The sequence below is a fragment of the Monodelphis domestica genome, chromosome 3, assembly GCF_027887165.1.
Source record: "Monodelphis domestica isolate mMonDom1 chromosome 3, mMonDom1.pri, whole genome shotgun sequence".
Classification (NCBI taxonomy): domain Eukaryota; kingdom Metazoa; phylum Chordata; class Mammalia; order Didelphimorphia; family Didelphidae; genus Monodelphis; species Monodelphis domestica.
In genome coordinates this window covers 399378936-399405760 of record NC_077229.1, presented here as the reverse complement: position 1 = coordinate 399405760, position 26825 = coordinate 399378936, and the positions used below count along the sequence as shown (strand labels likewise).

Genomic DNA, 26825 nt, shown 5'->3' with positions numbered 1-26825 from the left:
AACGTTATTCCTCTCAGTTGAGGAAATAGATGCAAAAAATATATTAAACATTGTTAGTGGAGTTGTGAACTCCAGATCCAACCATTCTGGTGGGCAATTTGGAACTATGCCCAAAGGGTTATAAAAGTTGGTATACCCTTTAATCTGGTAATAACCACTATAGGGTCTGTATCCCAAAGAGATAATAAAAAAGGGGAAAGGACATACTTCTACAAAAATATTTATATCAGCCCTTCTTTTTTTGTGGTGGCAAAGAATTAGAAATTGAGGGGATGCCCATTAATTGGGGAATGGCTGAAAAATTGTGGTACATGTTGGTAATGGAATGCTGTTGAGCTATAAGAAATGATAAGCAAGATGAGTTCAGAAAAAGCTGGACAGATCTTCAGGAACTGATGTAGAGTGAAATAAGCAAAACTGGAAGAACATTGTACACAATAATGGCAGTACTATATGATGATCGTCTGTGAAAACTTGGCTACTCTCGGCAATACACTGATCTGGGATAATCCTTAAAGATTTATGATGAAAAATGGTATCCACTTCCAGAGAAAGAGCTGTTGAAGCCGTCTTTCACATCAGAGTATCTTTGGTCTTATTTGGGAGTTTTGGTTATGGATGAGTGTGCTCTTACAACAATGACCAATATGGAAGTTTGTTTTGCATGACAATAAAAATCAAAAACAACATATATATGTGTGTGTGTGTGTATATATATATATATATATATATATATATATATATATATTAGCCCTGCCTTCTCTCCGCCATCCATTATCATTACTCCATCCACACCAGCAGAAATTCTGTTCCTTCTCCTCCCTACATATGAAAATCATTTTTCTTATCCTTAGTATAGTAAGCCTCAGCTCATTCTGGCCTTTAGCACTCTTAATGGTATTATGAGAGTGCATTTCTTTTGTGTTCATATACCATTACCTTCCCATGCTTTCATCTTCAATGAATCTGTTTTTGAAACCTGAATTGGTCAGTAATCTCTATATGCGCCCAATTTGTTCTTTTTTAGGCAACTCTTCTTTTCTAACTCACTGAAATGATTTCCTTTGCATTTACAGATTTTCAAACTTAATAGCTTCTTTCTTAGGTCATGTAATTCTAGAACTATAATTCTGCTTATGAATCATCAAACTATCATTAAGGCAAGAATTTATCTGCTTTTCTTCTGTTAGGAAAAAGGGGAAAATGAGAGAGAGAGAAAGAGAGAGGAGGGGAATATATCCTAGATTTCTTGATAATAGATAACTGAAGAAGTCTGTATTTGTAATATTTCCTCAATATCTCTTTTACTTTCTCTGTCAAAGTGGTATGTAGTATATTCTCCTGAGAACACTACTGCATTATTGGTAGGATAATGAATTGGCACAACTATTCTGGAAAGCATTTAGAACTATTACTCAAAATTTATAAACTGTGCCATACCCTTTGATCCATCAATAACACTATTAAGCCTATAACTCAAAGAGATCAAAGAAAGAGGAAAATGTCCCATATTTATTTCTTTTTTCATGGCAGCAAAGAACTGGAAATTAAGGAAGTGTCTATCAGTTAGGGAATAACTGAACAAATTGTGGTATAAGAACATAATGAATTTTATTATGCTGTAAGAAATCATAAGATAAAAATCTTCCCAGAGAAATCTAGGAAGACTTATATGAATTTATATGTAGAATGAAGCAAGGAGAACCAAGAGAAAAATTTATAAAGACAAAAACAACTCTGAAAGTCTTAAAAATACTGATCAACCCAATGACCAACCACAATGCCAGAGAATCTATGATGAAAGATGAAAAGTTCTTGACTGTTTATAATTCTTTTTTAAACAGCTACTTCATATGCTTTTTGCCCTCATATGTTGGTGAAAGGCCATTAATTTTGTAGAACTTCATAAAGATATTTTTCTTTTATTCTAATTTTAGGTGCACTGATTTTTACTTGAGCAAAAGGTTTGTAATTTTATGTATTCAAGATCACCAGTTTTGTATTTTATGATCTCGCTCATGTCTACTTACATATTCTACTTTTCATCATTGTGAAAGATATAACTTTCTATTCCCTTTTAAGGTTTTTTAACTTTTTAGTTTGGTATTATTGAGTCATCTATTAAGATATGTAAGAGCATGTTGCAAAGGGAAAGATGGAACACTGAAAGAAGAGATGATTGATAGCAAAGACAGTTGGTAGCAGAGGATGCTGGGAGAGAAGAAGGGACTCTGAGAAGAATTCTGGGCTTTTTGAACGGTGATCTTGAATAGTCATGAAGCATATTCCTTGCTGGAGATCTTCCCAAGAGCCAATCAAGGATTCCCCTGTGAGTTGCCCTGAGACTTCTCCTATAAAGTATTTCAACAACATAATACCTCTGAGAACATCCAAGGAGAGTGTCAAGTCTCTTCAGTCCCAAGAGGGTCATGGACTCTCTGTCAGAGAGCCTGGCTCTCTCCCCTTAGCCTTCTGCACCTGTTCTGATTGTTACTTAGACCCAGTAGTATTATATTAGGAGGGAGAGAAATAGTGAGAAAGGAGAGGAGAAACTCTGGGTAGCTTGACATCTCTCAGAGCCAGGGACCTTGGGGAATAGAAATCAGGGACTCCTATTTCCACAACCCAACTCCCCATCTTTCCTTATATTGTTTGTCTACTAAATAATATAGCATGCAGCCAGATTTATCCAAGTGGCTTATTCTGGTTGCTAAAGGAAGGTAACTTCTTGTGGCTACAGATCAGCCAAAACAGAGTGCAAACCAAGACCCCTCTCCTGCTGAGTCTGAAGACTCGGGGGTGGCTTATCTCCTAGACCTCTTCATGCCAGGAAATCTGGGGGTACCCCTTACTACACCTAATAGGGGAGACTTTCCTTCATCTCCCCATAACCCTCTTATAACAGGGGATCCCCAATTTCTTGAGAAACACCCATTGTTAGCACAACCCAGCAGGAATGTAAGAGAGAGTGTAGGAGTCAGCCCATCAAGGCTCCTACCATTCAGCTTCCTCCTTCACAACAAGCTCCTTCTAGACTATCTTTTACCATCCTCAAAGTATCACCAGTGCCTGCTCATATATAATCCTTATAGATATGAGGTATAAGATGTTTACCAAACCCTTTTTTAATCAGATGGCTTTTTAGCTACCCTAGCAATTTTGCCAACTACAGAATCACTTTGTAGTTGGATTCTTAGAGGATTTTTAACTCCAGAATGCTCCATGCATTTGTTCCTAGCTCTTGCTTACTCAAGCTACTCTAATGATCTTTGTTGTTCAGTCATTTCATTTGTGTCCAATTCTTTGCAACCCCATTTGGAATTTTCTTGGCAAAGTTGCCATATCCTTCTCGAACTCATTTTTTTTTAAATGTGGAAACTGAGATGTGTAGGGTTAAGTGATTTGCCCGGGATCCCACAGCTAGTGTCTGAAACCAGATTTGACCTCAGGAAGATGATCTTCCTGGTTGAAAGTCCTGAACTCTGTCTACTGTGCCACTTAGCTGCAATGATATGCTTTTCTCTTCTCTTCCCATTCAGTGCGTGATAGTTTTGATAATTACTCCTTGACAGCGTATTTACAGATCTTAGAGCACTAAGTTCCTCTCCTCCTAACATTTTCCCATTATATTTTTGTAATATTATTGATCTTTTCCCCTTTAAATGAAATTTCCCATTGTTTTGCCTAATTCTAATGAATTGTCTAATAATATACCTTTTGGTAGTTTGATTGGCATAACATTGAAACTGTAAAGAAATTGGGGTACTATTGCATTTCATGTTAAATGGAATTTTATCTCTTTTTGGTTTTATTAATGATATACTGAAAAGGTGATGATTATTGTAGATTTGATAAAACACATTGGATTATTGGATTTTATTTCTTTCTTGACTCTCTGTGGCTCTTTAAGAAAACCATTACACTGTCTGAAAAGAGAAAATTTAGCTTCTTCTTTATCTAATTATCCTCTAACTTCTTTCTCTTGTCTTGCTGCTCTAGCTTACATGTTAAGAACTATGTCAAATAACAGTGGATCACTTGTAGGAAGGAGACTGGTTCTTAGTGAGTCTGGCTCGGACATTAATTCCTCACAGTGGGTAAAAATTGCACCACAGTGAAAGGTATGCATCTGCAAATCCCCTATAATTCTATTCTCAGTTGTACAGCTTAGGACTGTTAAAAACAAGATTAAGAGGAAGGAAACCATATTTGTGAGCTATCCAACAAAATTTCCACTCTTTGAAGTAATGAGAAAAAGTTTTAAGCCCATGGAAAATGCAATAGAGGAGTTAATCCTAATGTTACCACAGAAGAGGCACAACCCACAATATTGACACCCAGACAAAGCTCCATTAATACCAACTTATTATATCACGTAGCATATAGTCAAAAAGGAGGGACAACATCTTCCTCTTCCAGTTAACAACTAATTGGTATTTAGTTTGGTAAATATTACAGAATCCAAGGGTGTTCTAATTTGATATGATGTTTAGAGCTTTGATTTTGGTAACTGCTCCATTCCTGTCCTGTATTCTCCAATGCAGCCTCCATGCCTGCTCCTTCATTGAAATCATGTTCCCAGCTGCACAGCTGCTCTCAGTTATGCATTCTCCTAGCCCACCCTGGTCTGACTCACAATCCCCTTTAGGGTGTGACTGCCATGCATACCCACAAAGCCCCAGTAGCTGTGTGGAGTTTCCCTATTATGAAAAGAAAGTAAAGCTTGTGAAAGAAGGTGCTTTCAGGGAATGCATATTTGTTAAAGATAATTTACCTGAATTCTAGTTCACCCCACCTCTCCTTGCAGAGGGGAGAATTGTTCACAGGAGTTCTTGTTGTTAGTAGCAAATTAACATTACAGTTCCTTACCAATTATAGAAAAACAAAATGCAGTGATTATTTCATCCTGTAAAAATAAGATTGCTGGAGGATTTCCTGCTGTGTTGTTACTACAAAAGTCACAATTAATCTCCTTGTGATATTATTCCAGTTTTGGTGTTGTGAAGCCACCGCAAATTAATTATTTGGACCTCTAGATCTTGTGACTTATGGTTGGTCATCCATAGAAATCTATCTCTTGTATGTCATTTTGGTGAGCAGGGTTCCCTGGAGAATTCTCAGAGGTTGTGCTCCAGAAAGAAGGCTCTAGCAGGTTTTCCAGGCTAGAAAGGCTCCATGTAGAGCCACAACCTATTTGCCATGTGAGGATATGCATTCCCAAATTAATTCATTAGCTTTCTTCCCAAGTGATACCCTTTGATTAACTTTCATGTTACTGTCAAGGGTAGCACTTCCTCCCAAACACCCAGGTATGTAACTCAGATGTCATTCTCAACTCCTCACTCTTTTTCTTTTCTCCTAACATATCAGTCTGTTATTAAATCCCATCACATCTACCCTCATAATATATGTTTCCTTTTCTCCTCTGGTACTGCCATCACCTTAGTGCAGACTCTCTGGACATCTGAACTATTACAACAGTAATCTACTGGTTGTTCTCTCTGCCTCTGGTCTTTCCCCACTTCAATCCATCCTCCAATCAGCTATGAAAGTTATTTTCCTGAAGTGTAGGTCTGATCATGTCATAATTCTATTCGATAAATTCTAGTGGTTCCTCATTGCTTCCAGAATCAAAAATAAAATCCTTTGTATGGATTTCAAGTCCTTCTTACCTGGTCCTCTCTTCCTTTCCTGTCTTCTTACACTGTCTATCCTGTTTTTCAATCCAGTGACATTGTTCTCCTTACTATTTCTTAAAGAAGATACTCTATTTTCAGATTCTAGGCATTTTCACTGGCTATCCCCCATGCTTAGAATGTTCTCCTTGCTCATCTTTGCCTCCTGGTTTCTCTGGCTTCGTTCAAGCCTTCTGCTGGGAACCTTTAGTCTTCTATAATCTTGGTGTCTTCCCTCTAAGACTACCCTCAATTTATACTATTTATGTCTTGTTTGTACATGGATATATGTTGTGTTAGACTGTACACTCCTTTAGAGCTCAGTCTATTTTTCTCTTTATTTCCCCAGTAATATCTGACCCATAGTAGGTATTTTTGTTTGTTGAAACTGACTGATAGCCTAGTTCAGTTTGGATATGCTCAACACCAGTAGGCAAACAAATGGTGATGAAGTCTTTGGCTTTACCAATCCAGAAAAGAAAAAAAAAGGGAGAAAAAATCCTAAACCTGTAAATAGACTCTAAACTGTTGTTATTAGCAAAATCTTAAAACTTAAATGACTTATATTTACACATTTATTTTACTGAGATCATAATTGTTTCCCCCTTTATAAGTGAAATACTTGGATTTGTCCTAGGAGATTGTAAACTCAGTGACAACAGAGATGGGGTCTCGTTAACCCCAGTAGAAAGAATTCTGAGTTTAGTATCATCGTGCTATACCAAATGGTAAGCACCATGTTAATGAATATATGTATGCAAAGAGCTCTGGAAACACTAACGTTCTAAATATATGTACATATGTAGACAAATACATATATGAGATATACATATATATGTATATTTATATTTAGCACCCATGTGAGTAAGTTGAATGATCATTTCATTGTCCTGCTCAATACAAATTCCTCAGCTAGAAAATAAAAGCTTTCCAGCACCTGATTCCAGGCCACTTTCCCTCAAACTTACAGCACATGATTCCCCTTCATACGCTCTAAGTTTTGACCAAACTGGCTTACTTGCAGTTCTTGGCCCCTGCCACTCTATGCCCTATCATTCACGCTATGACACAGACCATCTTCCTGGAATGCAGTCCCGCCTCATCTGGGCATTTTCTAATTTCTAGCTTCCTGCAAGGCTCAGATTACTGCCTCTTACAGGAAGCTTTTCTTGTTCCTCCCAGTTGTTAGTTCTTTCTCCTTCCTCTTTAGCTGTCTATATGATGTATCTTCCAGTTAAATAGATTAATTCAAAACAAGCTGAATGCCGAGCTTGGGTGTAATAGACCAAGGGCTCAAGAGTAATACCTCAAAGTTAATTTGGCAAGAAGTCTTTGGTAGACTATCCTAGGAATCTGTTTGGCTTTATATTGGGTATTATTTTTCACCAGTGACGTGGATAAAAGTACAGAGGGCAAGCTTATATAATTTGCAGATGACAGAAAACTAAGAAAAGATATTAATACAGGAGGGGACAGTGAAGATCCATGAAGGTATCGATAAGCTAGGGGAATAGGTTCAATCTAATATGACATTCCACATATATACATATGTGTGTATGTATATATATATATTTTTTATACATATATTTATTTATATACAATCTTATACTCTAATTCAAAGAATCACATTTTTAAGTATAAGATGGAGAAGGCATTCTTAAACAGCAAATTATTTGGAAAAGATAAAGTGAATGTGAAAGTGAATTACATGAATAAGTAGTATGACGGAGGACAGTCAAAAACCAAAGGACTTTGGTCTACATAAAAAAATGTGTAGATTCCATATAAGGAGGTGACACATACCCTGCCATGGTCAGACTATGTCTGGAAAATTGTATTCAGTTATGGGGGCCATAGTTTGGTCAAGACCCTGATAAGCTCGAGAGCATTCAGAGGAGAGAGAAACAGGATAATAAAATGCCTTGCACCTATGTCATATGAAGGGTGTTTCTGCCTGGAGCAGAAGAGTCTAAGAAGGGGCAAAATAGCTGTGTTCAGATATCTGAAGGATTGTCATGTGGAAAAGGGATGATAGTTTGTTTGGGCAGATAGGTGGCACAATAGATAGAGCATTGGGCTTGGAATCAGGAAGACACATCTTCATGAGTTCAAATCTGACTTCAGGTCTTAAGTCACTTAACCTTGTTTGCCTCAGTTTCTTCAACTATAAAATGAACTGGAGAAGGAAATGGCTTCTCCACTCTCCAAAAAAACCCAAGTGGGTAAGGAAGAGTTGGACACAATCGAAATAACCAAACAATAATTGTTTGTGCTCAGAAGGCAGAGGCAGTATGTAGAAGATACAGAGACAAAATTAAGCTTTCTATGAGGAAAAAATATCCATATAGCAGCCTCAAGAACACTTGACCTCAGGTACTCTGTAACCCCAAGCAAGTCCCTTAACCCTTTTCTGCCTTGGAACCAATATGGACACAGTATTGATTCTAAGATGGAAGGCAAGGGTTTAAAAGATAAAGACAGTGGATTCCTTACTTCATGTAAAGGCTGGATGAACATTTGTTGAGTATGTTATAGTAAAGATTGCTTAATGATATGGTCAAACCACCAAACACTATGGTTTCCTTCCAGCTCTGAAATTTTGTGATTTTATTCTTCCAAAATGTAAACTCTGAGGAAAGCAGAGAATTGATTCACATTTCTTTTTGTGTCCCCAGAATCTAGTACAGTACCTGGCACAGAGTAAATATTTTTTAAATGCCTATTACATTTTGTTTGGTTGGACAGGAGATGATGGGTTGGTTGTAAAGTTAAAATGATAATACATACCTGAGAAGAGCTTATAATATATAAAAAGTATCATTATTGGCAAACATAGAACCATCTACTGCCTCATAGCTATTTGACATACATATACATTTAAAAGGCACTTATATCTTATGGGCATTTATTTTGAAATCATTTTCTAAGTATATGCCCTATTTAAGCAAATTAAAAAAACAAAAACATTTCAACTCCAATAGGTCAGTTTCTGAGTTACCTATACATTCTTTCTCAGAATAACTTGGAAAAACTTCACCTCCAGGGATATATACATAAGATTAAGCAGTTATTGACACATTTATTCCCAAATGAATGGAAACCTGATTAATGAAAATACTATATTTAAACTTAAAAAATATACCTTTAGGGATAAAAATTTCACTAGCCTCATAGGCAGACATTAACTGAAATAGTGACAATTTCACAGACAACACATATATTTAACTTTTAAAAGTTTCTATCATCATATATTATTGTAATAACATTTTTGGGCAGAAAATTTGAATTAAGTGATGGAAGCTGCTTTTACTTTAAGGAATTAAAAATCAGCCCAATTTTTTTAAACACTTACCAGTTTGCACATAAACTTGGAAATTTAGATCTTCTTCTCTGTTCATCTGGTGCCCCATCCTTAAAAGGAAAGAAAAGATTTGTTACTTTTGACTTTTCTCCTACTACGTGATATTGGTCTTTATGAAATTAGGTACAAAAAACATTGACCTCAAGTATTGTTATTTAAAAGGGAAAAGTAACTGTCCAATATTAAGTAAGAAGGCAAATATTTCCTACCTTATGGAGTAGATGTGACTCTAGGTCTAGAAATGAATGTGTATTTGTGTTGGGGTTGGGAGGATAGTGGGGGAAAGGTGGGTGTGGTGGAGGCTCAGCAATAAGGTGGAGGCTCTGATGATAGCATGACTATCTGAATTTCCCTAGATAAAACTTGGGTTGTTAGGAAGTTACTCCGTCAATAGTGAATTATATGTTCTCCTGGGAAATCATCATACTTTGCAGAGATTATGTCTTGTCTTATTTAGGCAAAGATGATTAAAGTAAGAAAGAATTAGGGCATCATTGATATAACGTGTAAGGCTGCCATGAAAGACAATCCTACCACTAGGTTCAATTGTATAAACCAAAAGCAAACATTCTGAAGTCTTTAGAACCAAATAAAAGACCTGCTTTCTCTAGGCCTGGCTCTCAGTACACTGTACCACCTGGTTGCCCCTTAAGGTGATTCCAAGAGGCATATGGAGAGGTAGGTTCCAGAAAGTAATGTGAAGCTGTGAAGTTTGTCTTTGGATTTTCCAAGATTTTCCACTGAATCTAACTCCCTGCATTCTGGAGCTCTGCACATCCATGAAGGGGTGTACATGGTCCCAGGTTTAGGTAGGATATAGGACAAGACAGTCCTATCCAAAAACTATAACACTTTGCAATTTCAGGTTTGGGGAATTCTGGATGTGAATTTTATGTCTTCTATTTTTATACACAGAGCAACAACCTTACCTTGGTATTCAATAGTTTAACTCAGTTAGCCTTTATGAAGTGACTTTATTTGCAGAGCACTATGTTATGTGCTAGGAGAGATAGAGTATTTAGACAAGAAATAGTCCCTGACCTCATGAAGCTTACAGTCTGAAAAAAGGAAATTACATTAATACCATAACTAGTATATAACAATATAGCACAGCATTGTTGGTATTTTGCAACCACATTATTCCCATTCCACAGGATTTTTATTCTGATATTCTACGGTGACTTCTTATCTCTTAATTCACACGATGGTTTATTGATCCACTTTACCACACCCCAGTGGCTTGGTACACAAGAGCAGACTCAGTTATTTGGTCCCATATGAGGGTAAGACTTAGGGTGAGAATGATAGGAGAATAGTAATTCAAGCCTGCCATTAGGGGCAGCAAAGAGGGAGAGAGTGACACAATAGAAAAGAACAAAAGCTATGGAGCTAGGAAGAACTTGGTTCAGTTCCTGCTTCTGGTACCTATCACCTGAGTGACTTTGAGTAAGTGAATTAAGCTCTCTGGGCCAGAATGTGAGGCCTTTGCTAGCTCTAGAATTCTGGTCCCATGAACTGAACTATGAGCCTGTTAAACTGAAGGAAGTTTCTGAAAATCTGATTTGCAGGAAAACAAAGATGAAGAAGAGGTCAGATGATGTCTTTCTCCTCAGAAACTCTCAGTGGTTTGTCCTTCTTCCTCCAATCTAGTTCCAGCCTATTCTGACTCAATTTCATATTATTCCTTTAAAAGCAATTTATACAATTTCAATTGGACACTCCCACAACTTAAAATGTTGTCCTCTGGCTCAATGCATTTGCACAAATCATTCTATGCACATTCCCTACGAAAAAGATAAGGAGATGAAATAGCTCTTTTGTCTTGCCCATGATTAATGAACAAGCATACCAACTACAAGAATATTAGAGAGATGTAAGGGGAGACTCTTCAATGGATGTCTTAGAAGAGAGCTTGAATGACCACTTGTCAGAAATGTAAATAGAATTCTTTTTAAGATACCAGTTGACCTAGAAGATGATCCCTGATGTCCTTTCTAACTCTAAGATTATGACTGTGAAAAATTTTTATAATTTCAATATGTAAGTCATTTTCCCTATCTCTGGCTCTAATCACCATTCCCTCTTATTCCCTGTCCAAAACATTCCTCTCTCAATACATGTGTTGTCTTCTTCTATTAGGAAGTAAACTTCTTAGGGGGTATGGACTGTCTTCTTTGCTTGTTTTTGTATTTTAGGTATAATATCGTATTTAGTATAGAGTAAGTAGTAAGCTGTAATAAAAGCTTATCACATATATTCATTAACAAAACATTTTGTAAGGTGATTGTTCTACTAAGTAACTATTGTCCAGGGTCATATTTAGCCATTTATTTATCCCCAGATGCTTAATATAACACTAGAGGTATCCAACCTACAGAAAATCATACAGCTTAGAAAATGATGTTCAACTGAAGTTGAATATCAGTGGGAAAAACAAACAAACCAACAAACATTTCCATAGGCTTGAAAGTTTTTCTACTGAGTCATAGTGACATTTGAAAAATCTTGGAAACCATTTACTTCAACCTCCCTCATTTTATAGAGGAGGAACATGAGTTTCAGAAAGAAGTAATTTGCTGGCGGATATAAATTTTATAAACAGATACCCTGGATAGGTAAAGAAAGAGTTCTACCAAATTCCTATTAAGAAAAAAATATGGTCTTAACACTTAAATCAGGGAGAGCAAAAACAGAGAAAGAAAACTAAAGGCCAATTTCCCTAATGAATAACAGTGCAAAGATTTTAAATAAAATACTCTCAAAGAGATTACAACAATGTATCACAAAAATCATCCATTGTGACCAGATGAGATTTATATCAAGAATACAAGACGGGTTCAATATTAGAAAAATGATCAGGATAATTGACCATATTAATAGCAAAAGCAACAAAACAAAAACAATCATATGGTTTTATCAAGAGATGTAGAAAAAAGATGCAATCATTCTGAAGAGCAATTTGGAACTATGCTCAAAGGGCTTTAAAACTCTGCATACCCTTTAATCCAATAATACCAATTACTAGTTTTGAGTCCCAAAGAGATTTTTTTAAAGGGGGAAAAGACCTACTTGCACAAAAATATTTATATCAGCTGTTTTGGTGGTGGCAAAGAATTGGAAATTGAGGGGACATGATCAACTGGGGAATGACTGAACAAATTGTGATATAGGATGGTGATGGAATGCTATTGAGCTGTAAGAAATGATGAAAAGGATTCTTTCAGAAAGAGTTGAAAAGACATATGTGAATTGATGCAAAGTGAAATAAGCACAACATTGTACATAGTAACAGCAATGCTCAACTGTGAAAGTCATAGGTAGTCTCAGCAATACAATAATCCAGGACAATTTTAAAGGACTTCCAACAAAAAATGCTATCCACCTCCAAATAAATAACTGTTGGAGTCTAAATGCAGATCAAAGTATACTATTTTTCACTTTAGTTCATTTGTGTTTTTATTTGGGCATTTTGGTTTTATATAAGTATTCTCTTACAACAATGAACAATTTGGAAATATATTTTACATGATGATAGATGTACAACTCAGAAAAACAAACAAAAGAGATGCTGAAAAAATCTTTGACTAAATACAACATTTGTTCCTATTAAAAAATACCTGAAAACATAAGAACCAATAGACCCTCTATGAAAGTGATAAATAGCATCTTTCTAAAACCAAGAGCAAGCATTATCTGTAATGGGGATAAACTTGAATCTTGACCAATAAGCTCAAGAGTGAAGTAAGGATGTCCATTATCACCACTATTATTCAATATTGTACTAGAATGACTATAGCAATTAGAAAAATAAATTGAAGATATAAAAATAAACAATGAGGAAACAAATCTATCACTCTTTAAAGATGATGTAATGGTATACTTAGAAAATCCTAGCAAATCAACTAAAAAAACTAGTTAAAATAATTAACAACTTCAGCAAAGTTGCAGAATGTAAAATAAACTCACATAAATCATCAGAATTTTTATATACTACTAATAAAACCCTGAACCAAGATATGGAAATAGAAATTCCATTTAAAATAACCACAGACAATATTAAATACTACATGGTAAGACAAACCCAAGGATCATACAAAATACTTTTCAAACAAATAAAAAAAGATTTAAATAATTGGAAAAAAATTAATTGCTCATGGTTAGGTTGAACAAATATAATTAAAAAAAGACAATTATACCTAAATTAATTAACTCAATGCCATATCAAACTACCAAATGTGAAGATGCCCTGCCAATTTTTAGATTTAATCACCAGAAGTGTATACACCCCAACTTACACTTGAGTGGGGGAGGTCTGTGACCTATGTGTGCAATAGTGTGTGACGAATCAGAATCAACAGATTGCTATAATTAGTACTGGTAAAATAAAAGGAAGTCACAGGAACTGACTAAAAGGAACGGTCTTTTAAAATGCCAAGAACTTCCTGTGAAGACATCTTTTGTCTTTAATTTGACCTTAGGGGAATTCTGACTGAGGACCTTGGACTATTTCTAATTTCCTTAGAACTATCATGTGGGGTGAATAAAAAAGGCTGACTCCTTTCCTGGATTTTTTGAAGGGACTAGCCTCAGGAGAGGCCTCCCCTCTTGAGAGAGGCTTCCTGCATTCCCAAGTCCTTGGCTCAAGGCTAAGGGCCCTCCAGCTAGGGACTAAAATAGCCCTGCCTTGGTTGAACCAGAGGTCAGAGCAAAACACTTAGTGTGTAGGTTGGATATCTTACCCTATCCTCTCTCTGATTTTCTTACTTTCACTTTATATTTTATAAATACATTACTAGAAAAAATCATTTTGGAATTGATTAAATTCCTGGTGACCCTACTCTTAAATAATCTAGCCCGATCTTTTATATTAACCCCTTACATTCTGGCCCTTACACAAAGAATTAATTTTATAAAGCTAGAAAAAGTAACAAAATTTAACTGGAAGAACCTAAGGTCAAGAATATCAAGGGAATCAATTTAAAAAAAGTGAAGGAAAGCAGCTTAGCAATTTCAGATTTCAAACCCTATTAAAAAGCTGTAGTCTTCAAAACAGGGTAACTAAGAGGAACAGAAGTTAGAGCTCTATGCCTTGAGTCAGGAAGACCTGAGTTCAAATATGGCTTCATGCACTCACTAGCTGTGTGACCTTCGACACGACACTTAACTCTGATTGCCTCAATTTCCTAATCTGTAAAATGAGTTGGAGAAGGGAATGGCAAGTCACTCCAGTATCTTACCAAGAAAACCCCAAAGAAGGTCAGGAAGCCTTGGACATGATTGAAACAGCTAAACAGCAATCATCATAGCAATCTGGTACTGGCTAAGTTGAAAGATGGATCAGTGGAATAGATTAAGTGCATAATAAATAGCAGTGAATGACCATAGTAATCAAGTGTTTGATAAATCCAAAGATTACAAATTTTAGGGAAAGAACTCAACTTTTGATAATAGTTACTAGGAAAACTAAAAAACAGTTTGGCAGAAGCTAGGCATAGCTCAATATCTTGCACCACATCACAAGATAATGCCAAAATGGGTAAATGATTTAGACATAAAGAGTACTATAACTAAATTAGGGAAGGAGTTGATCCTTGTTGGAAGAAATCATCAAATGATGTGAACTGAGTTTATGATAAATTAGTTTTATGTGAATCCATTTAAGTTTCAACTGCAGCCCAGCAACTCTTTGGGGAAAGCTATAGGGCATAGTTAATAAAGTACTAGGTCTGAAGTCCTGGCTTCAAATCTGGCTTCAGACACTTACTAGTTGTGTGACCCTGATCAAATCAGTCCTATTTGCTTCAATTTCCTCATTTATAAAATAAACTGTAGGAGGAAATGGCAAACTACTTCAATATCTTTTCTAAATAAACCCCAAATGGAGTCATGAAGAGATAAGACTGATAGATGGATAAGACTGAAATGACTAGACAATAACAAAACTCTTTCATTGATCTTTGTTTTGGGGGGTTTAAATTTTTATTGGTCTTTTTTTTTAATATTATCATAGTTATCCCCAGGATCCTTCCTTCTCTCTCTTCCAGATAACCATTCCAAAGCAAACATTATTTTTTAAGATTAAAAAGAAAATCAGGACAACTGATCAACATATTCAAAAAGTTTGGAAGCATGAACAATGTGTAACACTTAGGGACATCCCACTACACAAGGGGTGAGTTGGTGATATCTTCTCATATCTTCACTTGAGTCATTATTGATATTTATAAATTTGTTACATCACTTTTGAATTTGGGGCCAGTTGTTCTTTCCATTAACATTGCTATACTTATCGAATATATTATTTTATTGGCTCTGATTAATTCACTCTGCATTACTTTATCTAGATCTTTCCATATTTCTCTGGGTTTCATCACACAGGTCATTTCTTGTAGCAAAGCAATATTATATTATATTATATTATATTATATTATATTATATTATATTATATTATATTATATTATATTATATTATATTATATTATATTATATTATATTATATTATATAAGTACCACAATTTGCTTAGCCATTTCCCAATCAATGGGCATTTACTTTATTTCCAATTCTTTACTACCACAAAAAAATACTAATATAAACATTTTGGTGTATGTGGGGTCCATCTCCTGATCAGTAGCTTCCTTAGGAGATAAGCACAGTAATGGAGTGTTGGGTTTAAAGAATAAGAACATTTAGTTATTTGCATAATTCTAAGTTGCTTTCCAAAATGGTTGTACAATTTCATAGCTCTACCAACAATGTATTAGTGCAGTGATGGAGAACCTTTTAGATAAGGAGTGCCAGGCCCTGTCTCCACCCCCAGAGATTGAGTGCCTTTCCTTTCCCTCCCACCAAGTGCCTGACCCCACACAGGGGAGGGAGGAAGCACTCCTATTGGCCTGCCGGGCAGAAGAGTAGGTGAAATGGAATGTTCTCAGAGTGTAGAAAGGGGGAGAAAGCTCTCTGCTCCCCTCCAGCTCTGATGTGTGTGAGCTTCTCACCTTTCCCCCTGTGTGCTCCCATCAGGCTGTTGGACAGAGGGGCAAGGGATAGGGATGTGAAAAAATGTCATCAGGTGTGGTGGAGAAGGGCAGAGGAGCAGCTTCACCCAAGTCCCTCTGTCTTTCTAGTAATGACTTGGGGGAGGGGGGTGGTGGCAGGGCTTGTGCCCACAAAGAGTGCTTTCTGTGCCATCTTTGGCACCCATACCATAGGTTCACCATCACTGTATTAGTGTATCTATCATTCCACAATACCTTCTATATTGACTATTGCCATTTTTTAAATCTTTGACAATTTTCCACTTGTGAGGTGAAATGTCAGGGTTATTTAGATGTTTCTGTTTTCGCTTCTTATGTTTTGAAATGATATAGAGATTCTATTGAGATCTGAGGATTTATTTTATAGCCTGAAACTCTGCTGAAGCAATTAATTATTTCAGTGAGCTCCAGGATTTTCCAAGTAAACCATCCAATTTTTAGCAAATGGAGACAGTTTTGTCTCCTTTTTGCCTTTCTATTTGACTTTAATTTCTTTTTCTTACTATTGCTACCATTTTCAGAACTAAATTAAATAATAGTGAAATAACAGGGGATAGTGAGTATACTTACTTTACTCTCATATTTACTAGAAAAGTTCTAGTGTTTCCTCATTGCATATGATTCTTGGTTTTTGCTTTAAATTGACGCCTTTCATGATATTAAGAAATGTTCCTCAATGCCAAGAGTTGGTAGGAATTTTATCATAGAAATGTTCTGTTCTTTGTTAAAGGATTTTTTTTGCATTTATTGAGATAATTTTGTGGTTCTGAATGTTTTTGTTTTTCATATGATTTATTATTTTGATTATTTTTTCTAATTTTGAACCATCTTTGTATCCCTGGTACATATCATTTGTTCATAATTAATGATAAGGGAAGTCTATTCAATAGGATTTTGTTTAAATTTTTTGAGTCAATTTTCAGTAATGATATTGGCCTATATTGTGTTTTTGATCTTTTCCTTTTAAAGTATTAATGATATTTTTGTCTGTAGATAAATATTCTGGTAGTATGGTTTATTTCTCAATTTCTGAAAATAATTCATGAAAAATGGGTATTAAATATTCTTTTAAAGTTTTATCTAATTCTCCCATGGATTTATGAGGACAAGGAGTTATTTTTTTAAATATTCCTCTATTTATTTTGTATTTTAAGTTAAAAAAAACATAACTGTATAATATATCTTGATTATCCTTTTTTCTTCTAGTTCTGTGATGATTTCATGCTATTTTATTTATTTTATTTTCCATACCATTTAATAAGATTAGCTAAAGAATTATCAATTTTATTATTCTTTACAAAGAACAAGTTCTCAATTTTATCTATCATTTCCAGTAGAGGGATTTTCATTTCCTGTTTATTCATTTCAACTCTAATTTTTAATATTCCCTCTTTTGTGTTCATTTTAGTTTTTTCTTTTATTTCTTCCATTCTTTAGAATTTGTTTTTTATTATTTCTTGATGTCTTGTGAAGTCATTAGCTTCCACTTACCAATTCTAATTTTTATGGAATTATTTTCTTCAGTGAAGTTTTGAACCTCCTTTTACATTTGGTATATTCTACTTTTTAAGAAGTTCTTTTCTTTTTTAAAATTTTATTTATCTTTGTTTTATTTGTTTTATTTTTAATGACATGTAAAAACCATTTTTGACAATTGTTTTCTGACATTTTGTGATTTAGATTCTCTATCCCACTTCTTCCTCATCCCCTCCCCAAGTCTAATAGTTATAGCAGTGCTTTAAGGGAGTAAGTATTCCTGCAAGTCCTTCACAGTTGATCATTGTGTAATATTTCTATTATTGTATGTATTATTTTCCTGGTTCTACTCACTTCACTTTGCATTAGCTCATATAATTCTTTTCAAGTTTTCCTGAACTCATCTTGTTCATCATTTCTTATGGTGCAATAGTTTTCCATTGCAATCATATACAACAGCTTGTTTAGACATCCCTCAAGTGATAGACACACTCTCAGTTTCCAGTTCTTTCCCACTACAAAAAGAGTTGTTAAAAATATTTTTGTACAAGTAGGTCCTTTCCCACTATTTTTTTATCTCTTTGAGATACAGATCCAATAGTGGTGCTGTTAGTTCAAAGAGTATGCATAGTTTTATGACTTTTTGGGTATGGTTCCATATTACTCTCCATAATGGTTGTATTAGTTCACAGTTCTGCCATCAATGCCCTGATTTTCTCATATCCCCTCCAATATGTATTATTTTCCTTTCCAGTCAAAATTTGAAGTTCTCTAATTAAAAGTGATTTGGAGCATTTCCTCATATGGCTATAGATAATTTTAATCTCTTAATCTGAGAATTGCCTGTTCATATGCTTTGATCATTTTTCAAATGGGGAATGCTTTGTAATCTCATAAATTTGGCTCAGTTCTTTGTAGATGTGGAAAATGAGGCCATTGTCAGAGGCACTTGCTATAAAGTACCCCCAACCCCCTCCATACACCCTGCTGCCTTCTTCTAATCTTGGGTGCAAAAATTCTATTTGTACAGAAACTTTTTAGTTTAATGTAATAAAAATTATCCATTTAATATTTTGTTATGTTCTCTATATCTTGTCTGGTCATAAATTCTTTCCCTATCCATAAGTTTGCCAATTAAACTTTTCCAAGTTCCCCTAATTTATGGTATTTCCCTTTCTTTCTCGATCAAGTACCAATTTTGAGGTTATCTTGGTGTATGGTATGAGAAGTTGGTCTAGTGTTAGTCTCTGCAATATTGTTTTCTAGCTTTTTCAGCAGTTTTTGTCAAATAGTGAATTTTCCCCCCAAATGGCTTAGATGTTTGGGTTTATTGAATATTGGGCAACTATGGTCATTAACTACTGTTTGTTGACTTCCTGTTCTATTCCACTGATTCACTGCTCTATATCTTAGCCAATACTAGATTTTTGATGACTGACATTTTATAATATAGCTTGAGATCTTGTATAGATAGGCCTCCTTCCTTCATTTTTTTAATCAATTCCTTTGTTATTCTTGATCTTTTGTTCTTTCACATGAATTTTGTTATTTTTTCTAGTTTTTCTAGAAAAAATGTGTATAGTTTGATTGGTATGGCAGTGAACAGGTAAATTAACTTAGGTAGGATTGTCATTTTTATTATACTGGCTTGACCTATTAGGTCTTACTTTATTTTGGTAAAAAGTGTTTTATAATTATATTCATATAGTTGTTGGGTTTGTTTTCATATATATACTCCTAGGTATTATATATTACCTAGTCATTGAGTTAATTGTTCTTTGAATGTTAATTTAAGGGTACTTCTTAGAGGGTAAGGTTGAGGTCCCCTACTAATAAAGTTTTGTTGTCTATTACCTCCTATAAGTCATGTAAACTTTTTAGGAATTTGAATGTTAAGCCATTTGATAAATACATATACTTAGTACTGATATGTCATTGTTAATGATGCCTTTTATCAAGATGTAATTTCTTTCCTTATCTCTTTTGATTTGATCAGTTTTTGCTTTTGTTTTGTATGAGATCATGATTGCTAGCCCTGCTTTATTTTTAACTTTTGCTAAAGCATAATAGATTCTACTCTAGCCCCTTAATTTTATTGTGAATGTCATTGTTTTAAATATATTTTATTTTTAATATACTCTGCTATACTTTTCCATTTTTATGGATGAATCCACCCCACTCAAATTCACAATTATGATTACTGATTGTGTGTTTCCATCTGTCTTATTTTCTTATGGCTGAATTTTCTTTCTCTCTCCTTTTAGCCTTTCCCTATTCACAAATGTTTTGCTTTTGAACTCTACCTCCAGAAGTTTACCTTCCTTTTTTGTCCGTTTCCTTTTCCCTTCTCTTATTCCCCCTTCCTTCCTATTTCTCTATAAGGAAGGTAGTTTCTATAGCTGGCTGAATATGGGTGTTATTCTCACTTTTAGCTAAATCCAATGACAGTAAGTTTCAAGAATTGCTACCCCACCACCAGATTTTTCATTTCACTTATTCTTGGATATTCCTCATGTAAAATAATTTAGCCCCTTTCTGTCTTTCCTTTTTTCTTCTGTCTATGTGGTCCTCTTTTCTGATTTTTGGGGCTTTTTTTAGATATCAGCCTATGCTGTCCTGCTTACTTCCTTCCATATATATATATATATATATATGGAATATATATATTCCTTCTTACTATCCTATCAGTGATAACATTCTTAAATATCTTTAGGTACTTTAAATATCTTGAATACCTTAAGTATTTTACATGGCTCAAGAATCATATATATTTTATTTATTTTAATTATCATCTCCCCAAGTATAAATTTACTCAATTCAATTTGTTGAAACAATTAAGTTTTCACTTTTTGTTTACCTTTTTATGCTTTTCTTGATTGAATTTTCTCATTCAATTTTCTATTCAGTTGTGGTTATTTTGCCAAGAATAACTGAAAGATCTTGAGTTCATTAAACGTCACTCTTTCCCAGTGGAAGGTTATGTTCAGTTTTGCTGGGTCTGTGATTCTTGGTTGTAGGCCTAGATTCTTTACCTTTTAGAATATTATATTCCATACCTTCCAGTTCTTTAATGTAGAAGCTGCTAGGCCTTGTGTAATCCTGACAATGGTTCCATCATATTTTAATTCTTTCCTTATGGCTGCTTGCTGTACTTATTCCTTCATCTAGAAGTTTTTGAATTTTGCTGAATGAGATGATTTATATTAGGATTTCTTTCAGGAGGTAATCAGTGGATTCTTTCAATGTCTACTTTAATCTCTTGTTCAAGGATATCAGGACAGTTTTTCCTGATGCCTTTTTGTAATAAGTTGACTATGCTTGTTTTTCCCCGCCTTTGGCTTAGCATTTATTTTTATTTTCTTTAATATATGATATAATATGTAACACAACAATATTAGAAATATGTAATAAGTTATAATAAGATTACCCAAGAGAAATACATTTATACATTATGTTCAAAAGTCTATCTCATTCTTTCTCCCCTCTTTCTACCCCTCCCCTTTCTACAAGAAAGCAGGTAATATAATATAATTTGTATATATATTATCATGTAACACATATTTCTCTGTTCAATTTAGGAAACAAGACACCTATTGCTTAGAGAAAAATTATGGAGGAAATAAAGTGAAGAATGGTGTTTCAATCTGTATTCAGACTCTGTTCCTTCTTTGGTGATAGATATCTTTCTTCATCATGAGTCCCTTAGAGTTGCTGAGATCCTTGCCTTGTTAATAGTAGCTGTCATTCATAGTTGATCATTAGTTACTGTTTATAACATTCCTTCAGTTCTGCTTACCTCACTTTGCATCACTGCATATGCCTTTCCATTATTTTTTTGATCATCTTTGTTTGTAATTTCTTATGACAATAGTATTCCATTATAATCATATACCACCTTATTCAGCCATTCTCCAACTGATGTTTATCCCTTCCATTTCCAGTTATTTCCCCAAAAAAATAGAGCTCTTAAAAATATTTTTGTATATATCATATTTCTCCCCTTTTTTCTTTGATCATCATAAGAAATAAATCTAATAGTGGTATTCCTGGTTCAAAAGGTATTCACAATTTTTATAACTCTCTTTGAGTGTAATTTCAGATTAATCTCCAAAGTGGTTGGATCAGTTTGCAGTTCCACTAAATGTATTATTGTCCCTATTTTTTCACATCTTCACCAGCATTTCTTATTTTGCCCTTTTTCATTTTAGCCAGTCTGGTAGGTATGAGATGATATCTCAGACTTGTTTTGATTAGAATTTCTCTAATCAAGGCTATTTTTGGATTAAAACTTTCAGATATTCTGATGATTCTCAGATTATCTCTTTTAGATCTATTTTCCAGGTCAGTTATTTTCTCAGAGAGGTATTTCACATTTTCTTCTATTCCTTCATTCTTTTGATTTTGTATATTTTCCTAATGCCTTATGGAGTCATTAGCTTCCTTGAATTTTTGTGCTTCCTTTGTCATTTGATCTATTCTAGTCTTTATTGAGTATTTTTCTTCAGGAGTCCTTTTTTTTTGCTTAATGCATAATAAATATTTTTCCATTTTTTGAGCATTATTTTATGTATGTTTTTGCTTTTTAAATGTTTCTTATTCAATATTTTTAAAAAAATCTGCCACTTTTTTTATTTTATGAGGATTGTTTATTTCAGGAAGATATAAGTTCAAATCCAGACTTGGACACTATTTGTAAGACTCTTGTCAAATCACTTAATTTGTTCTTCTCAGTTTTCTCAATTGCAATATGGGGATACTAAGAGCACTTACCTTGGATTGTTGCTGTGAGGATCAAATGAGATAGCATTTGTAAAGTGCTTAGCATGGTTCTTGGCACATAATAGATGCTATATAAAGTCTTCTTCCCTTCTTTTCTTCACTCACATGAACATTCTTCAGTCAAACTCCCTCCTACCACCAAAGCAAGTTCTCCTTCTTGTTCCATCCTTCTTCCTTTTTCATTTCTTCCTTCCTTTCTCTTCTCCACCCATTTTCCTATAGAGTCTCCTTTTCCAGAGATGACAGTCATCAACTTCCCCTAATTACTGTCTTTCAATTTGACCCATGTACAACCCACACTTTTATAGCTCTGATAAAAGCCTCATTTTTCAGATTTGTAGAGTATTGAGTCAAAATCATAAGAATGAGTCATCTCTCTATTTCCCTCCCTCACTTTCATGCATACTCTCATTTTGTTATTCACATGTGGGCAAGATTCTGTCCATAATGTCCAGATCCACCTCTTCATTGTTCATTCGAGTTACTTTCTTGTGTATCCTTAGAAAGAAGTCTCTCACTGGTGTCTCTGCTGTTATTCTCTCACTATTTCTGCCCTTGGCTATTGCATTCTTTCTCAAACACACACACACACACACACACACACACACACACACACACATCACACATTGCTGTTGTCTGTTTGAGAAGCAAATAATCTCTTTAATTCTAGTTTTCATTCTAAAAACATTCCAAATGCCTCTTTATTATTGAATATCTATCTTTCCTCAGTTGTGGTTAAATTCAAATTTTCAAGGATAGGTCAACTTGGGCTGCATCCTGAGCTCCACTGACCTTCAGAACATATTATTCTATTCCTTTATATGGTTTCTGGTGGGTGCAGAATCATCTTATGTTTAAATTTCTTTTCTTTTGAATTTGAAGAACTTTCTCCTGATCACCTGCAGAACTTCTTTCTAAAATGAATTCTTAACTTTAACTGGAGTCTATGAGCTTGGGCTCTTTTTCCCCCTAGAAGTAATTTATGAATTCTTTCAATTGATATTTCATTTTCTTCATTCAAAAGTTCAGGGTAATTCCCTTATATTATTCTATCCATTATTATGTTAAGGTAAACCAAAGCTTAGGTTGTCTTAACATATCCTGCCTTCAAGATTAGTATGTATTGCTATACTTTTAATAATATTGTGATGTTTTTTTATTTCTTTTCTTCTTTATTGTCTTTCATTTCTGTGTACTTGCATTTTTAACCTATAGGGTTTTTTTTTATTTGTTAGTTTGTTTCTTTGACAAGACTGGTCATTGAGGACTATAGATTTTCTTTTCTGTCCATTATTTTTCTGAACAGGCTATAAATTCTCTTAATTCTCATTTTTCTTTTGGACTACTCAGGAACAGTGTGTTTCAGTTTCATGGACTCTTAAATTCTACAGGGTCCTCCATCTTGTCAAATGTTGGATTCTTTTTCTTTCTTTTGTGGTATTTGTTCATAAATGCCTAAACTTGTTTACTAGATCTGGAGACCATATTTCCTTGCTGTTAAAGTTTTCCCTTTTAATTTTTCTACTTATGTTCAAAGTCTTTGAGTTTTCTTCTTCCTGAAGACTTCTATAATTTCACTCTCTTTTTCTCCCTTGTTTCCCCCTATTGCTCACTTTCTGACTCCCTCCCTTCTTATGGTGGTTTCCTTGGGGACTGAACCTCAAAGCATCTTAGCCCTCTCCCACTCTGGAAAAGTTCAACAGTCTAGGTCTCTGCTCCAAGCAACTTTTAGGGGTATAGGACTTGCCCCAGAAGGATTATGAGTTTAGGCTTAGTGTAGTCCTGTACAAGCAACCCCAAACATTCCCTCTGTTCCTCAGTTCTTTGTAGTTCAGAGCACTGTAACATACTGGTACCACCCAAGCAAGGGGCAGTCTCTGTTATTCAGCTTTGGATCTCTGAGGGTCTCTGTTGAGGGTGGAATGGGGCATGAGATTGAATTCTGTTTCAAGCCCTAGACCTATGTCCTGCTTTTTCCCTCAGTTTCTCTGCACTCCAGAGATTTTTTGCAAAATAGAATCCTGCTATTGTTGTGTCAGTCTGGAGGACTATCACAGTATTGTCTGTCATAGCCTGACCAAACATCTCCAGTTTGGGTCTGGGATCTCTATGCTACTGGAGAGGGAGGGGCATCCAGGGTGTGGAATTGGGTTTTGTTGCAAGTCTGGGGGGGAGGGTTGAATCTTTGGGTTGGCTAGTGAGATAGCATGGGGAGTGAGGGAAAGGTGCTGAGTGAGTTCAAGTTAGGCATTAGTTCATTTTTAATAAGTTATTATAATTTTATAGCACAAACAAATCTGAAACAGACATAATATAGGCTGATTGAATTCTTGCAATTTTCATATTCCTTCTAAAATTCCTTATAAAACAACCATATTAATATCTCTAGTTGCTATACTTTTGCACTGTGTATCCCTCATTTGTCTTCTGGAAAGCCTGGTTTCTTTTCAAAGTCAATGTTTCTATATGAGGGCATTTCTGAACCCTCTATGACAATATTGTTTTCCCCTACAAAGGTTAATTTGTATCTACCTCTTTGTATTGTTTTCCTGGTCAGAATACTTGCTCACTAAGGGTAAGGACTTTTCTGTTTTTGTATTTGCATCCCTTCTACTTGACATTTTACCTTATATACAGTAGCTGTTTGATACTTACCAACTGTTTCAATTAATTAATTAGTCAATTAATTTTTATCATTTCTCTAATGAGCTGGGTGGGTTTGGTTTTGTTAAAAAGTTGTCACTTTTTAAAAGTAGTGTCTTTGATGAGATTTTTATTCTTAATTCTTTTTTTCAATGACTAATCAAGATTGAGATTTTTGTCTTTGTAACATTAGTTCAATAAAAAAAAAAAACTTTCTTTTGGATTCTAGGTAAGAACGGAACAAGTGAAGTTTTATCTTTGGTGGAAAATCCCTGTTTTGGAGAGGTTTGATAAACTGTGGGGAGCAGAGAAAATATATAGTCCTCTACCTTGTTTGTCACATGATCCAGAAGTCCCTTTGATTGGTCTTTGATCCTTCTCTCCAGAGAAGCAATTCCAGATTTTCTCTTCTGTCCTTAAACTTCCACCTCTTATGCCATAAATCTCTCATCTCTCCTATGGTTTCATATACAGATTAAAAATCAAAAGGTACCTTTACAGAGATCATTAACTCCAGAACTCTCTTTTTTCAGTTCTAGAGGATCAGATTTATGTACTATTTGCTGAGACTGGTTCTTCACATCATATCCTTAATTCCAGTATCTCCTTTGTCTATCTGAGTCCTTGATAGTCTCCCTCTCTTATTGTTTCTTTCTCTCTTTGTGTTTGTATTTTTTGCTGTCTCTTCTTTATCTTTACTTTTCTCTCTGCTCAGTGACACTCATGTTTTCCCGATCCTAATAGAATTTCCCCTTAACTTTGCCATTCCCTTAAGCTATTTTATTCTCTCTCCTCCCCTCTGTTCCTCAGTCTTCTTCCATTTTGCTTCCCTCCAAGACATTTTACTGAAACTTCACTCCACGGTCACTTCTTAAGTGGAAATTCCAATTTTACTACTAAATCCTCATTTTCTCTTGACCTTTCTGCAGCATTCAATACTGATAGCCATCCCCTTTGTGTTAACATTCTCCTCTCTCAGATTCTCTTGACATTACTTTTTTTGTTTGTTTTCTATCTTCCTGACCCACGTCTTAGTTTCCTTTGCTGTTTCTCTTCTCTTCCCCTAGAAATGGATGATCTTCAAAACTCAGTTCCAAACTAATAAAACCACTTTTTATTCACTGAGTGATGGTATTAAAAGTTATGAAGGACAAAGAGATCTGATCCAATCTCCTAATTTTCTAGATGAGGTTTTTGAGGCCCAATGAATTGAAATCATTTGTTTAAGGTCACATGGGTAGTAAGTAGCATAACTTCTCAATCCCATTCTGTACTCTACCACCTCCACAGATTTGTTAAGATTATTCCTCATATCTGGAATTCACTCCAACTGTTGAAATTCTTTTTTCCCCAACAAGGCCTAATAATAATAGCTAGCACTAATATAGTATATTCACATTTCAAAGTACTTTACAAATGTCATCTTATTAGATCTTCGCAAAAACACTGAAAAACAAACCCTGATTAATTCCATTGTACAAATCAGAAAATGGAGGCATATATCAATTAAATGATTTGCCCAGGGTCACACAGCTAGTAAATGTCTGAGGCACTATTTGAACTGAGATCTTTCTCACTTGAAGTCCAGCCCATTCTCCAAATTCACTATAGATGTGTAAAGTACTGTGTATACAAAAAAAATTGAAATATTATCTGCCTTCAGAAGGCAGATATAAAATTGATGTATTTATATGCATATTTTAAAAAAATCATTTTATATCTCTCTACTACCAAGTACAGCTCTTCAGTTTCTGACACTAACCAAAGTGAGTTAGCATGAAAGAAATTAAACAAACCAGCATCTTAATCAATCCTGTTTAAAAATAAATCTATAGAAACCAACTGGTGGCTCTCCTC

At 34.7% G+C, this 26825-nt stretch overlaps 1 protein-coding gene and 1 long non-coding RNA gene across 4 annotated transcripts in view; one reads left to right on the top strand and one right to left on the bottom strand.

Annotated features, from left to right (window-relative positions):
* The window catches only part of LOC100014747 (palmitoyltransferase ZDHHC11), a 252599-nt gene that overhangs the window by 18738 nt on the left and 207036 nt on the right, over positions 1–26825 (bottom strand). For both annotated transcript variants that reach the window (XM_016431409.2, XM_007486776.3), the window contains exon 10: positions 9028–9086. In XM_016431409.2, the coding sequence (XP_016286895.1) occupies positions 9028–9086 (59 nt within the window). The remainder of the gene's footprint in view (positions 1–9027; positions 9087–26825) is intronic.
* Positions 1–26825, top strand: part of LOC130458479 (uncharacterized) — a 153609-nt gene that overhangs the window by 47522 nt on the left and 79262 nt on the right. For both annotated transcript variants that reach the window (XR_008917817.1, XR_008917816.1), the window contains exon 2: positions 15081–15208. This is a non-coding gene — a long non-coding RNA (uncharacterized LOC130458479). The remainder of the gene's footprint in view (positions 1–15080; positions 15209–26825) is intronic.